At 37.4% G+C, this 14,951-nt stretch overlaps 1 protein-coding gene across 1 annotated transcript in view; it reads left to right on the top strand.

Annotated features, from left to right (window-relative positions):
* The window catches only part of tbc1d1 (TBC1 (tre-2/USP6, BUB2, cdc16) domain family, member 1), a 307,517-nt gene that overhangs the window by 135,793 nt on the left and 156,773 nt on the right, over positions 1–14,951 (top strand). Inside the window, 3 exon segments of the mRNA XM_051928202.1 lie at positions 8,864–8,956; positions 11,391–11,653; positions 12,469–12,621. Of these exon segments, the coding sequence (XP_051784162.1) occupies positions 8,864–8,956; positions 11,391–11,653; positions 12,469–12,621 (509 nt within the window).

Below are 14,951 nucleotides of genomic sequence, written 5' to 3'. Positions count from 1 at the left end.
TGAGCTCGATATATAATTTTTAGTTGAATAATTCTATGCTTTGCGCATATAGAACTCGAGTGAATTCTCTGCTTTGCTACCTTCCACTCCTTTTCTGATATATTGATTAAGAGATCTTCTTCCCAATGTCCTCTTGGATCTTTGAAAGGTAGGGACTCTAATAAGATTTTATATATTGCGGAAATAGTGTTTGTTTCCTCGAAATTGAGCAGTATTTTTTCCAGCATTGTGGAGGGTGCAAGGTGGGGGAAATCGGGCAATTTCTGTTTAACAAAATTTCTAATTTGAAGATAGTAAAAGAAATGTGTAGCTGGGAGGTTAAATTTTGAACGTAATTGTTCAAAAGATGTAAATATGTTGTCTATATAAAGATCTCTGAGCATTTTAATCCCAAAACTTTTCCAGGTATTAAAAACTGGATATACTTGCGAAGGTTGAAAGAGGTGGTTCCCTTGCAGAGGTGCCACTGATAAAAGATTTTCCATCTTAAAATGCTTCCTAATTTGGTTCCATATTCTGAGTGAGTAAAGCACAATTGGGTTATTAGTATATTTGCGATAACTTTCATTTATTGGAGAGCAGAGCAGGGAATATAAAGAAGTACTACAGGATTTTACTTCTATTGCAGACCAAGCCTGTGTATGTGCATTTATTTGTGTCCATGTTTTTATGGCTTGTATGTTTGCTGCCCAGTAATAAAACTGAAAATTAGGTAAAGCCATGCCACCTTCTGCCTGAGGTCTTTGTAGGGTCGCTCTTCGGATACGTGGGTGTTTTGAGTTCCAAATGAATGAGGTTATTATTGAATCTAACTGTTTAAAAAACGATTTATTGATATATATTGAAATGTTTTGAAATAAAAAGAGAAGTTTAGGAAGGACATTCATCTTAACAATGTTAATTCTTCCGGCTAGAGTGAGATGAAGGGTTGACCATCTATGCAAGTCTTGCTTAATTTTTTCCATACAGACGCCAAAATTTTGTTGATAAAGAGCTTTATGTTTACTTGTGATATTTACCCCTAGGTATTTAAACTGATCTGCTATGGTAAAAGGTAGGGTGTCTAATTTAATATTATATGCTTGTGAGTTCACTGGAAAGAGTATACTTTTATTCAGATTAATTCTAAGACCAGATATCTTTTGAAATTCTGTTAGTGCTGTTAAAACAGCGGGGACAGTGTTTTCTGGGTCCGATATATATAAGACCATATCATCTGCATATAGAGAAATTTTCTGTTCCAGTCCTTCTCTGACAATCCCCTTTATCTGATGAGAATTTCGGCAGTGAACCGCCAGTGGTTCAATAGCGATTGCAAACAACAGTGGCGACAGGGGACATCCTTGTCTGGTACCACGTTCTAGTTTAAAGTAGTCTGAGCAAATTTTATTAATACAAACTGAAGCTTCTGGACTGGTATACAGTAGTTTAATCCAAGCACAAATATTCGGGCCAAACCCAAATTTCTCCAATGCAGTGAAAAGGTAATTCCATTCGATCATGTCAAATGCCTTTTCTGCGTCTAATGATAGTAATATCTCTGGGGTGTTTGATTTTGCTGGTGAATATATAACATTAAACAAGCGTCGGAGATTTGAAGATAGATGTCGGCCTTTAATAAATCCAGTTTGATCTTGTGATATTACCGAGGGCAGCACTTTCTCCATCCTTCTAGCTAGGATTTTTGAGAGTATCTTAACATCATTATTCAGGAGTGAAATTGGTCTATATGATGCACATTGTAACATGTCCTTATTTTGTTTAGGAAAGACGGTGATTAATGCTTGTCGAAATGTTTGAGGTAGTATTTGGTGGTCTTTAGCTTCTGTAAATGTTACCAATAAGAGTGGAGCTAGCTGAGTGGAGAATTTCTTATAAAACTCTACGGGGTAACCATCAGGGCCTGATGATTTCCCGCTTTGTAGTGACTTTATAGCGTCTAGTAATTCTGTTAGCGTTAGAGGTTTATCTAGTTCCTCAGCACTTAAAGCATCTATTTGTGGTATTTGTGAATTATCCAGAAATGCATTAGATTGCGTGTTGTCTTCTTTGGGCTCAGTGGAATATAAAGACTTATAGTAATCTCTAAATGTGTGCATTATTTTATTATGGTCGATGATTTCTTCTCCATTCTTGTTGGTGATTACTGGTATTGCATTGTGAACTTCTTGTTTATGAATTTGTTGAGCTAAAAGCTTATTAGCTTTTTCTCCGTGTTCATAGTAATGCTGTCTAGACTTATAAATAAGTTGTTCAATTTCTTTAGTTGTTAAGATGTTAAATTCTGTATGCAGGGCCTGCCTTTTCCTGTGGAGAACTTCATTTGGACGCCTGGCTTGTTCTTCATCTATTCTAGTAATTTCATTTCTTAGCTCTGACACTTTCTTGATTTCTAATTTGTTTCTATGGGAAAGATATGAAATAATCTGGCCTCTTAGGAAGGCCTTTAGAGTTTCCCAGAGTGTTCCTGCAGAAACCTCTGTAGACGTGTTTGTCTCTAGGAAGAAGGTGATTTGTTTGGATATAAATTCTGTGCAGTTCTCGTCTGCCAATAAAAGAGGGTTAAGACGCCATCTGCGAGGTGAGTACGAGGGGCTTATTGATTTTAGCTCCAAGACTAGAGGGGCATGGTCAGAGATAACAATTGTGTCATATTTGCATGATTTAATTGTAGGCAGGAAATTATTATCTATAAAAAAATAATCAATTCTTGAGTAGCTATAATGCACTGGTGAGTAGAACGAATATGTTCTTGAGTTTGGGTTAAGAAACCTCCAGGGGTCTGATAAGTTGTGATCATTTAAAAACTGTGTAATTATCTTTGCAGTATTAGATGTCGTCCCCCCTGTCACAGGAGTCCTATCTAAGAGTGGATTTAAAACACAATTAAAGTCCCCAGCCATTATAATTTTATGAGTGTTCACATTGGGAATGGATGCAAATAGATTTTGCATGAATTCCTTATCATCAACATTGGGTGCATAAACATTTGTCAAAATCATGTCTCTCGACTGGCCTGGGAACGCCTTGGGATTCTCCCGGAAGAGCTAGAAGAAGTGGCCGGGGAGAGGGAAGTCTGGGCATCTCTGCTCAAGCTGCTGCCCCCGCGACCCGACCTCGGATAAGCGGGAGACAATGGATGGATGGATGGATGAAGTTGCCCATGACCATCACATATCTCCCTTCAGGGTCCGACACTACCTCTGATGCTACAAATGGAACTGTTCTATGTATGAGAATTCCCACCCCTCTAGTTTTCTTTATAAAGCTAGAATGGAGCATTTGGCCAGTCCAGTCTTTTTGTAATCTGAACTGATCCTTGGTTAGTAAGTGGGTCTCCTGTAAAAATACTATTTAGCGTTTAAGCCTGTTAGGTGAGAGCATACTTTCTTTCTCTTTAATTCGTGATTCAGGCCTTTAACATTCCAGCTCACAAAGTTAACTGTCCCATCATGGAGACATTGATTCTGAGTTTTTAATGTCATTTTATAGTTTTAATTGGTAATATGGCAGTTTTAATCTTAGTTTCAAGATTCCCCACGAGTTGTTGCATGTTAGCCTGTTGCTGCATTGATATTTATAATTATAAGGATTATAAGAATAGATTAGATATAACCTGCTCTCCTTCTCTCCCCCCTTTATCCTCCCACCCCCCCCATTTTGCCTCCCCACATGAGGCTAGACCCCACTTCGCGATGTTCCAGTCCTCTGACATACGAAGAGACAGAGCACGTCCAAAACAAAACAAACCCCACCCTGCAGTGGCGTTACAGAATTAAAACAGAGATATCTTTTACAGTTAAATCCTTAATACTATCTGCCGAAAATGCGGAAACTGTCCTTTTCTAAAAAAACCAGTGCATCTTTGTTAAAACTGATGTCTCCTTTCCTTATCCCATACAGGCCTTACAGCAGAGTAGTTGCCTGCCAACAGACACGGCCAACCTTCCATGGGTTCGGGTCTCTGCCGTTCCATGGCTACAGGAAGGCTCCCTCTCTGGACCTAGGCTTGGGCCCCCAAAGGCCATTGCGCTCACATTGGGGCTCTCAGTCAGAACCTCATAGACCAACCCACTGCCTTCACGGTCTTTTGCGGTAAATCATTCACACACCTGGGGCCTCATGCCTAACGCCATGCGTACAATTTGCACTATAACATGACGTAAGCACAAAAGCGGAAATGTGCTTATGCACAAAAAAATCCAGATGCATAAATCTGTGTGAACGCCAACTTCCATGTTCTTCCGCTCCATAAATCTCGGTCAGCGTGAAAAGTAACGCACGTGCACGCACCTGCTGTCCCGCCCCAACTCCTCTCAGAATTACGCCTCTTTGAATATGCAAATCAATATAAATAGCCCTTAAGCTCTGCCTTCTGTGAAGAAACGATGGCAAAAGCAAGAGGGAAGATAGAAGAATTTTAGCGAATACCAAGTGGAGGCAAGGAAAAACATACTATTTTTTGGATTAAACAGTGGTATAAACAACAAAAGGAAGATGATTGAATGACATAGTGTGTCGGAGAAACTCGAAAGCTCAAGTTCACAAAGTCGCACAGTGCCCGAAAATAAAAAAGAAGTCACATATCAAAGTCACCGTTAAAAGGCGAGTTGTAGCCCACCGGCTGAGTGTCATATGAAAGCTTATTAGGGTACAGAGAAAATAAAGGCACATGGTGAGGAAAAAAGCACGAAATGTCAACTTTTATCTCTAAACTTCCACTTTAATCACGTAGTTTATTTTGTCATTAAAGTAGAACATCATAAACTTCATCTTAAAATCGTTTAATTTACTAGTTTCTCAATCCCATTGTAACTAAAGTAGCACGTTAAATGCTTTGTTTTGTATTTAATCCTCTATGTGTGTGAATCACTACGTGCTTCGGGCTTTCTCTTCCTCCGACAGGACACAGAATCCATTACATTCGTGATATTACAGCTCTCTGAATAATTAAAATACTGAGATGTATACGTGATATCATTTTCATGATGATAGGACTTAAAGCATGCTATTAAACATGGGAACACGGTGGTGCAGTGATTGTTTATGTCTCATGCAAGATGCTTGCTGAGCCGTGCGCGACCTTCAATGAAGTACTTTATTTTAGCAGTACTGTCTCTTTCAAACGTACTAACCTCCAATTCCTGTCCTTACTTTTGTTTCTCCAAATACCCAATCGCCACACAATCAGCTCTGTAATAGACGTTAAGCCATCTGTAAGCTTAGAACGCCGATTCTTCAAAATTTTTAAGGAACATTGAAATATCTTCATAGTACGTGTTTAATTATTCTATCCATCTATCCTTCCAGTGTCACGTCAGCACCAGCAAGAATATAGCGCGAGGCAGGAACAATCCGTGAACGGAGTGCAAGCGGCTCGCTAGCGCTGCAGCACAGTGTCCTCACATGTTTAATTATTAACAATATCAGTTATTTAAATGAAGTTAAAGTTTTATCTATATAATATAAAAAACATATTTTGCTGCATTTCATCTTAAAAATGATATCGTCATCATATGTAAATATGCGCTTTATAAAGTGGCTCAGGTTGTGCAATATTATAACTATCGCAAGTTTACAGTGAGGTAATTGTACTTAAAAGTACAAACAGTTCTACAAGGAGCACTTGATGGGCTGATTGAGTGCGTTTAGAGTTCTTGGGATGAAACTGTTTCTGAACTGCGAGGTCAATTCAGGAAAGGCTCTGAAGCGTTTGCCGTATGAGAGCAGTTCAATAGACAGCATGGCTGAGGCAGCGTGTGCTTGATGCTGTATACCGATAATTCTCTTTCTGATCAGCTGCTGTACAGCTGTGATTCATACTCGGATACAGTAATATAAATACTCCGAGTGGTGCAGTGAGAGTAATATGGAATAAGATGATCCGATGTGACAGCACCTAACGGGAGCAACTGAAAGAAGAAAAAGAAGGTGCAGTGAGAGTAACAATGCTAAAGCAGTTATGGTATTTGGAATAGTTTGACCATTTTGTGGACCATTATATTGATACAGATTAATTACAATCAGATGCAATAAACTAGATAGATAGATAGATACTTTATTAATCCCAAGGGGAAATTCACAATAAACAATATGCGGTTAATTTCAGTGTATTTATAAAGCCGCGTCAGGGATGTGGATCTAAAAAAGAAAGGGTAACCACACAGGAACAGTAGCGCTACTTTGACGCTGGGTGCCGCCAGTCTGCAAAACCGAGCGGAGAACTTGCGTACAAGAGGGTATGAGCTACCGTGGAAATGTGTGTGGCTTTACACGAGGTTTAGGTTTTATACATCGCGATTTGAATGTAGAAACGTTCTTACGCAACATTTTTGTGCGTACGCACCATTTATACATGAGGCCCCTTGTCATTCCCACTCCTCGCACATGGTCAAGCTGGAGTGACCCATGTCAACCTGTCCCTAATGTCGGACATTCACTCCTCTCCAGGAGCTCTCCTCTCAGCTGCCTGCCTTTCTCCCTGGAGCCTGCTCTCATCAGCTCGCTCACTCCTGCATCTGTGCTCTCTCTCCCCCAGGAGACGAGCCATCTTCTCAGCAGATCGCACCTTCTCCATTCCCCAGTGCGAGCGAGTCCAATTATTCATTTATTTAAAACATACACTTTTTCTTAGCCTTCTTCATTCCTCTCTTTGACACCATCTCTATCACCTCCTCATTCTGTCAGTTCCCTTTACCAACATGTCCATTGATATCCGTTCCAATCACCACTCTCTCTCCCTTGGTTTCACTCTCCACCACTTCATACAGCTCACTTCAGAAAGTATTCTTTCTTATCCAACTTGTGGGGCATATGCACTAATAACATCCATCATAACACCTTCAGTTTACAGCTTCATAATAAACACTCTGTCCAACACTCTTTTAACCTCCAAAACACTCTTGACATACTGTTTCCTTCAGTATAACCCCTACACTAATTCTCCTCCCATCAACACCATGGTAGAACATGGTGCTATAAATACCTAGTTGATGTTTTTATTCTGGATTTCAATACTAACCTCCAGAGATGTTCTCTTGCATGTCTAAAAAGTTTAGGGACTTGTCTGATTAATAGTGGAGCCATATGCAAGGAGCTATAGTCAGAAGTTTATTGATGACTATAATGGCATTAACCCTGGGGCTCATTAATAATTACCAGTAGTAGGGGAAGCCGTTCAGTTGAAACAAGAAGCAGCTACAGTAGTGACTGAAATGAAGTGAGTAAAGGCCTATGTAATGGGTGAATTTGATGAGATCTTTGATGAGAATGAATTTCAGATAGTCCTGAAGAGTTACAGCTAAACAGATAAGTAAGACATCGCCTTAAACTGTTCTAAGCAGGACTAGGAAAAAGCTGACCTCATCAAGGGATCTTATGAGGGGGTGTAAGGAACACGTTGAAAGACCTGTAAATCCAGCAGATATGCCTTGGAAGAGGCAGTGTCAGGAGCATAGATTGAGGTTAGCACTAGCACATTGGTGTGGTTGATCCTATTTCTAAAACAAAAAAATCAAAGGGTATATTTTGATTTCAATGTAGATTTTATTTTGACTGTAAAACTGTGGCCCAAATAGTTTTTCTCCCTTGAATATTTCAGGGGTCATAGGAGTTTTCCTGTACAGTCTACATTTGGGTTATGGTCTTAGAAAATCCTTGATTATATGCACCCATTGCTGTGTTGTGGGAAGTGTTACATGAGTATGAGGTTTTTGGGCCTATGTTGTAAGCCATTTGGTACCCGCAATTATAAACAATATTTAAGCTAGCATTCTTAACATAATTAACTCTCTTTAATGTGGACATTGGTCTCTATCTAGGATGCATATTTTCTCCTCTCCTGTTCATTATTATTCTGGTTTTGCTGAGTTTGGAAGAGTATCCATTTTGGAAACATAAAGTTTTCATCTCTGTTCTTTGTAAAAGATGTTGTTCTCTTGGCCTCATGAGACTATGGTCTCCAGTATGCAAAGGAATGGCTTATTGCATAATGTGATAATGGAAGATTTTCCAAATATGAGGTTGTAGTTCACGCCAAGAAAAGAGTGACTTGTTTGCTACTTGTAAGGGGATGACTGGCTACCCCAAGTAGAATGGTTTAAGTACCTGGGAATACTATGCACATTTGTGGGTAGAGTTGATTATGAGACTGACCAACAAATCAATGGAAGTAGCACTAGTTTTGTGAATGTTTAGTTTGAAACAGGAACTAAGTCCTTAGCTAGTGTTTGTTTTTCTGGTTAGATTACATTCCCCACCCTTAATTATGGTAACAGGATCTGGGTTGGGAACGAAAGAATAGGATCATGAGTCAAGTGACCAAAGAGAAGTTGTTGTGCCAAGTTTCTGTACCTCATTTAATTTGATACGGTGATGTGTTTGGCAGTGTGGAAGGAAAATGGAACAGAACCAGTACTTTCCCAAATCAGGAGCAGTCAGTTCAAGTGGTTTAAGTATGTATTGTGCCTTCAACTAGAGAAGTGTCAGTCATAGTTTATTGGGAGAAGAAAAAAGACAGACCCAGGACATGTTGGAGGAGTTTATCTCTTCACCAGCGTGGGATAATCTGGGAATTGACCTGACAGTTGAATGGTGGTCTGGTCTGTCTTGCTTTGCATGTTAACCATCAAGAATCTCCCCAGGATTAGCAGAGTGAAAGTGAGGTGAAGTGAAATTGCATGAATTACACAGCTGTTCTAATGAAAAATACTCATATCATTTTGGTAGTTTCTTTGATCTTATAAATTGGTCAAAACAATAAAAACAGCAAAAATAAGTTCTTTATATTTTGGAGTTTTTGTGCACTGAAAATGAAGGGTAATTTTAATTGAATCATTCATGTTTTATGCCATTGTTTTAACAGGGAAACAGCAAATTGCGTGACCGTAAAGAAAGTGGTGAAAGTGTCCAATTAGATCATTCTTCCTCTAGCTCTGAATTCCACAGCTTAAGCAGAGTAAGTCAGTCATGTATTATTTAAAAACATTACATTATGACCTTTTTCATTTTTGGCCATTAACTGCTCTTGGTTATGACATGCACATTTCAAATATGTGTTTTGTTTATTTGAATCTGTTGAACTCACCTAAAATTTCACTTGTTTGTATTATTCTTATATTCAGAATTATTTTAGTCTTCATATATTGATATATTTTATATAGTGTAGCCATTATATAAACAAATCCAAACGCAGTAAGTTTTTAAATGCAACGAAGAGAGGAACTCGAAAGAAACTGCCTTAACCAACACTGAGCATATAATGTTTTGCACGTGGTTAGTGACTAAGCCAATACAATATTATATCTAAATCATCTTGATCAGCTCTTTTACTTTTTTTTTTACTTTTCATACAGACTTCATGTAAAGCAAGACATACATGTTTTTGCTGAAATTATACATTATAACTTCGCCCTGGAAGATTTAATAAATAAATATAGATCTGAAATAATGTTTGCAGCTCCATCTTAGAGTCCAAAGTAAGCTCTGAAAGGGGGAAGCACATAACCCAAATATACCAAACAACATCTCCTACTCATCTCTTACTTTCTCCCTCTAAAACCCAAGACTCCAGAGCAACAGTGCTAACCACTCAACCTTTGATCATGTAAACTTACGATTTTTATTTTATATATATTTTTTATATATTTTAAGGCTGAAAATATGCATTAATTTCCTTCCTGATTGTTTTGTTATTGAATGGGTGCCATCCAAAATGTTCTAGGCAATATTACACCATTTTGCAGATTCAGAAGGCATAGGTGTTGCTATGAAGAAGGATAATTAAGCGGTCTCATTAATAAGAGTCCCAAAAAGACGCTAAGGAATTATATATCACTCACTATTCGATTACAACTACAATCACCCGTGGATTGCAGTTTATTATGAATTTATGTGCTTGTTCTACTTGTTTGTACAATTTCATCTGAGTTAGATATGAGTTAGAATAGAATAAAATAAAAACCGAAACAACCACATGAAAACATGCCATTATCTCTGGACCTTTGTGTCTTTTAATCTCAATATATCCAGAATACTAAATGATATTGACATGATTTTTACTTCAAAAGAATTCAAAATAATTGTGTAACAAAACAAGCCAATTTCAGGTTTTTATGTTGATCACAATAATTATTGAGGAATTTAAAATATTTAACCTTGTTGAAAAGGAACAAGATTTTTACATTCGCCACTCAATAACTCTTCAGCAGTTTATTGTATCAAAAATCCATTCCCACATTTCCAAATGCTCATTTAATAATGAACAAAATAAGTTCATATTCTGTTTTTGTCAAGGGAAAATGATAATTGAGCAAATTACCCATTTGTGATGAGATCCATACTTGGGACGGAGTAACAAAGGTCTTTCAAGATGACGGGAGTGAGAAGGGTCAGACATTTCGTAGGGATCAGCCATAGGCACTGCTCAAAAAGGAGGATGGCGTGTATGCCACTTAACAAAATTTGTCTCTATCAGCGACCAAGTTGTACTTTGTGACTGTGATGCGTTCTACATGTTCTATAACATTTCAGTATTATTACTGAAGTAATTACTGAGATAATTATTATTACTGTTTTACGAATTGTTCTTTGCTGAAAAATTACTTCTACACTATTTCTCCAAATCATACACGTAATTTCACAGTGAAATTTTGCAATGGCTTAATAAGCTTAGAAGCACTACATGCTAAATAACATGAAAAAATACACATCATTCTACCATGATGAGGAGATCATAAGTGCCAGATTTGCTTTTTATTTAGTTTATGCATGTCCATCCATTATCCAACCCGCTATATCCTAACTACAGGGTCACGGGGGGTCTGCTGGAGCCAATCCCAGCTAACACAGGGCGCAAGGCAGGAAATAAACCCCGGGCAGGGCACCTGCCCACCGCAGGGTGCACACACACACACACGCACCAAGCACACACTAGGGACAATTTAAGATCACCAGTACACCTAACCTGCATGTCTTTGGACTGTGGGAGGAAACCCACACGGACACAGGGAGAACATGCAAACTCCATGCAGGGAGGACCTGGGTCTCCTAACTGCGAGGCAGCAGCGCTACCCACTGCGCCACCGTGCCGCCCTGTTTATGCATATAACATTCATTTTTGCATCCTTCTGGCTGAAAATAATTTTCTTTAATTCATTAGTACTTTTGTGGAAAGAGGTTTCTGTTTAATGAGAGAGTTCCTTAGTATTTTCTCAGAAATAACATTTCTTTAAAATGTCTTCTTATTATTTGTATTGTTTCTGTTTTAGAACATACCATGCTGTTAAATATAGTAATATCATATTACAAGTAACCATCTCTAATCCTTAGGCTATAAAAGAAGTCAAGTCTTTGATGTTGAAAAATGTTTTCTGTTTAATTTTATCTTGTAGAATTCTTCGGTTTCTGAGCTACATGTAGAGAATGTTGAATTTAGTCATTTAAAGTCTCATGGATCAACAGAGGACCTGAAGCAGCTAGAATGTGCATCTCATGAGCCTCCCTGCCAGGAATTTCGACGCAGAGCAAGTACATTCAGTTACATGCCTAGCCATAACCAGCAGCCCCTTCCAAGAGTAGAGGAAATAACAAGCATACCTAAACCAAAACTTATGAGGCATTACTCGGTCAGCACAGAAACTCCTCACAAACGCAAGTAAGAGCTTTTAAGTTAATTTATGAGAAGCATACTACATCTAATACTGTAGTAAGACTGATTTATTCAGATACTTCCGTTTATTCTTGACATGAACAAAGTTCAGTGGTACAGTGTTTAGTGCTGCTGCTTGTCCTTTAAAGCCTTGGGCTCAGATTTTGGCCAGACCACTGCTTTTGTGGACTTTGCATGTTCCTTGTTTGTCTGTAGAAGTTTCTGCAGGCATTCTATATTACACACCTACCCTACACCAGTGATTTGCAACTTAGTTTAATTAGTTACTAAAAACTGGTCCAGCGGCGGTATACCCTACATTGGACTGGAACCAATCCAGAGTTTCTTCCTGCCTTATGGACATTTCTGCTATGGTAGATTCCTTGTACTGAAAGTAACAGATTGAGGATAAATGAATGAAGTTTTACACATTGAATTATGACATTCTTGCAACTGTGAACCATATGGACACATTAGGTGATAGTGGGTGGATGGAAATACTTGCATATTTTAATGTATAATTTTAAGTCACTATCTTAACAGAAGCTGTTCATACAGTATTTATTGTATTTTATTCAGCTCTGTGTATTTGATTTTTCCAAATGATAATAAGTTACTTGCAGAAGTCATCTTTTATCTGTTTTATGCTTCTTATTTCAGACTTCAGTGCATCTTCCCCATGGTACTGAGATGTTCATGACCTTTGGTTTCTTTCATTCTTGAAATTCCTTTTTAACATTTGCTATTAAAAATGTACATAAGTCATCTTTCTATCTCAAATGCTTCTTACCTCTTTGTCTCTGTCTCTCTGGCTGTGTTAGCTTGAATACCTCAGACAGTGATGACCAGGTTATCTCTTCTCCACCTTCCAATTCTTTACCTCCAGCTCGGCAGATGCCCTCCTCTCCAAATATTTTTAAAACTCTTAAAGCAAACATGGGGGGTGAACAGACAGCACGCACACTGAAGAAGAGGTGAGACTGTGAACAAATAACTTTCTTGTGTAGGATAGCTAAAACTGAAACAAGTTCTGCTTCTCTGGCATGACTTAGAGATCTGTAACTAAAGGGCTAACAGTAGGTATTACATCAGTTATAAAGGTTATAATCAAGCTGGTGATTAATAATTAAGTGAGTTTATTAATGGTTATAAGCCTTTTAAACTCGGCTTCATTGTTTTAGACCTGCCAGCGGGACCAAGCAATAATCCATCCATTATCCAACCCACTATATCCAAACTACAGGGTCACGAGGGTCTGCTGTAGTCAATCCAAGCCAACACAGGGCGCAAGGCAGGAAACAAACCCCGGGCAGGGCGCCAGCCCACCACAGGGCATACACACAACAAGCACACACTAGGGACAATTTCAGGTCGCCAATGCACCTAACCTGTATGTCTTTGGACTGTGGGAGGGAACCCAAACAATAATGCACAATTAAAAAAAATAAACTGCATAAAATCATTCATTTACTCATCACCATAATTAAAGTACAGAATTTTGCTTTTAAAGTGCCGCATTACATACCCCAGTATCATGCTGCAGTGTTTTTCTTTCTTCTTCAAAGATGGCCAATTTGCTGTATCACAGCAACAATTTCCCCCAATCTCCCCCACAGGCTTTCTTGAACATCCTGATTCAATTGTGTAGAATTTGATGGACAGACTGTTATCTGCTAAATGAGAAGGGAGTTTCAACCTTCACATGACACAACATTCCACATTCTGTTTTCCACTTTTTATATTTCAGTTTTTCTTTTTGTTTTGTAAATGTTTTTTTTAATCTTGCAACTATTGGTATTGTAAATTGGATACACAGTACAATTTCTTTACCAACTTTATATATTCTGACAGAGTACAATCTGCCCTTCCTAATGATATAATATGCCAGGGTTCTTCAATAATGGATATTTATACAATGGATACTTACTTGAAAACAGTAAAAGTGTAAACAAAGAATCCTGTTTTTCATGCTGCTTCAAAGTAGTAAAACTAGAAATATTACTAGTAGATTTTTTTTTAGTGTTCGTGGCACATTCACTGACGCTAATATAGTGTTATAGTGTTATTCCCACATGTATGTAAATAAGAAAAACATTCATGGTGTTTTTATGATAAAAACATTACTGAATTTAGCAAGTTACTCTGTTATAACATGTGTAGAACATAACATTCTCCCAGTGTAAACATTCTGAAAAAGGAATATATGAACTTTATTTTGAGAGGTAGTTAACTGAAGGATGATGAAGTTATCGCCAGTTAAATCAAAGTGGCAGAAAACCAAATTGAGGCTTTGTTTAAAGGGTTAACATGTTACTTGATTTTCTACTATTAATGGTATATGTTTATATATTGATAAATATGTTGAAAATAAAAGTTGGAGCTTTTCAAGACAAGTTCAACTTTTGATTTACTTCAGGGTGGGCATTTTATTTTTTTATATAATATTTAAAGGTATGACAATGTTCATTAATCTAAATATATTTGTATAATTTATCCTTTAAAATTAATGTTTTAGCTTTGTATATTTTAAAAAGGAGTATTATAGTTTTATAAAAAAAGGGTAATCACAGAACATTTCAGGGCATCAAACATTAGGTATTATTAGTGTGAAAACTAAATTTAACCTAGTTTTCTAGTTTTCAAATGGGAGAATGTATAGAAGATTAAAAATATAATGCTGAACCCATTTTTTTTGGTTGTTTTAAGCCACAAATACTGTGTAGGTAAAAGAATATTAAAGAAAAATTGAGGATAAAAAATTGAGTATTTAGGTTAATTTAAGCCTTATTGGAGATGGGGGTTTAATTCCCTTTATCTCATTATTGAAGTTAAAAAAATGTGATGTGAATACTATGTATCTAATAATGCTCTTGGGAAAGATAAGGATACAAATATTTTTATATATTAACATATGTATACAAAGTCTAACAAAAATAATCATATTTACTGTTTCTATTGTTCCCATAATATCCACTATCTAATAGCACACCTGGGCCTAGTTGTTCAAAAGTAATCTGGATAATGGATTGGGTCAGATCTTGAAAATGGATTCTGATATCGGATTAAGTCACATAGTCAAATCTAGGTTTTAATCTGGATCAAACTCTCAGTTTGCATTGTTCAAAACCTTTTAGTTAGGACTGGGATAACTTTGATCCAAAAATGTATTTATTTATAATTTGCACCTGATATGTTTGCCATTACAGTGATAAAATGGAAATTAGCCTATTACACCTTTCAGTACAATAAGGTTAAAAAGGCTTTTGTCCCCTTAAAATTATCCTCTAAATAGCTGACAAAATTA

This window comes from Erpetoichthys calabaricus, chromosome 5 (assembly GCF_900747795.2).
Source record: "Erpetoichthys calabaricus chromosome 5, fErpCal1.3, whole genome shotgun sequence".
In the NCBI taxonomy this organism is placed as follows: Eukaryota; Metazoa; Chordata; class Cladistia; order Polypteriformes; family Polypteridae; genus Erpetoichthys; species Erpetoichthys calabaricus.
The sequence above is the reverse complement of the archived record's forward strand: the minus strand, read 5'-3'. Positions and strand labels throughout refer to the sequence as shown.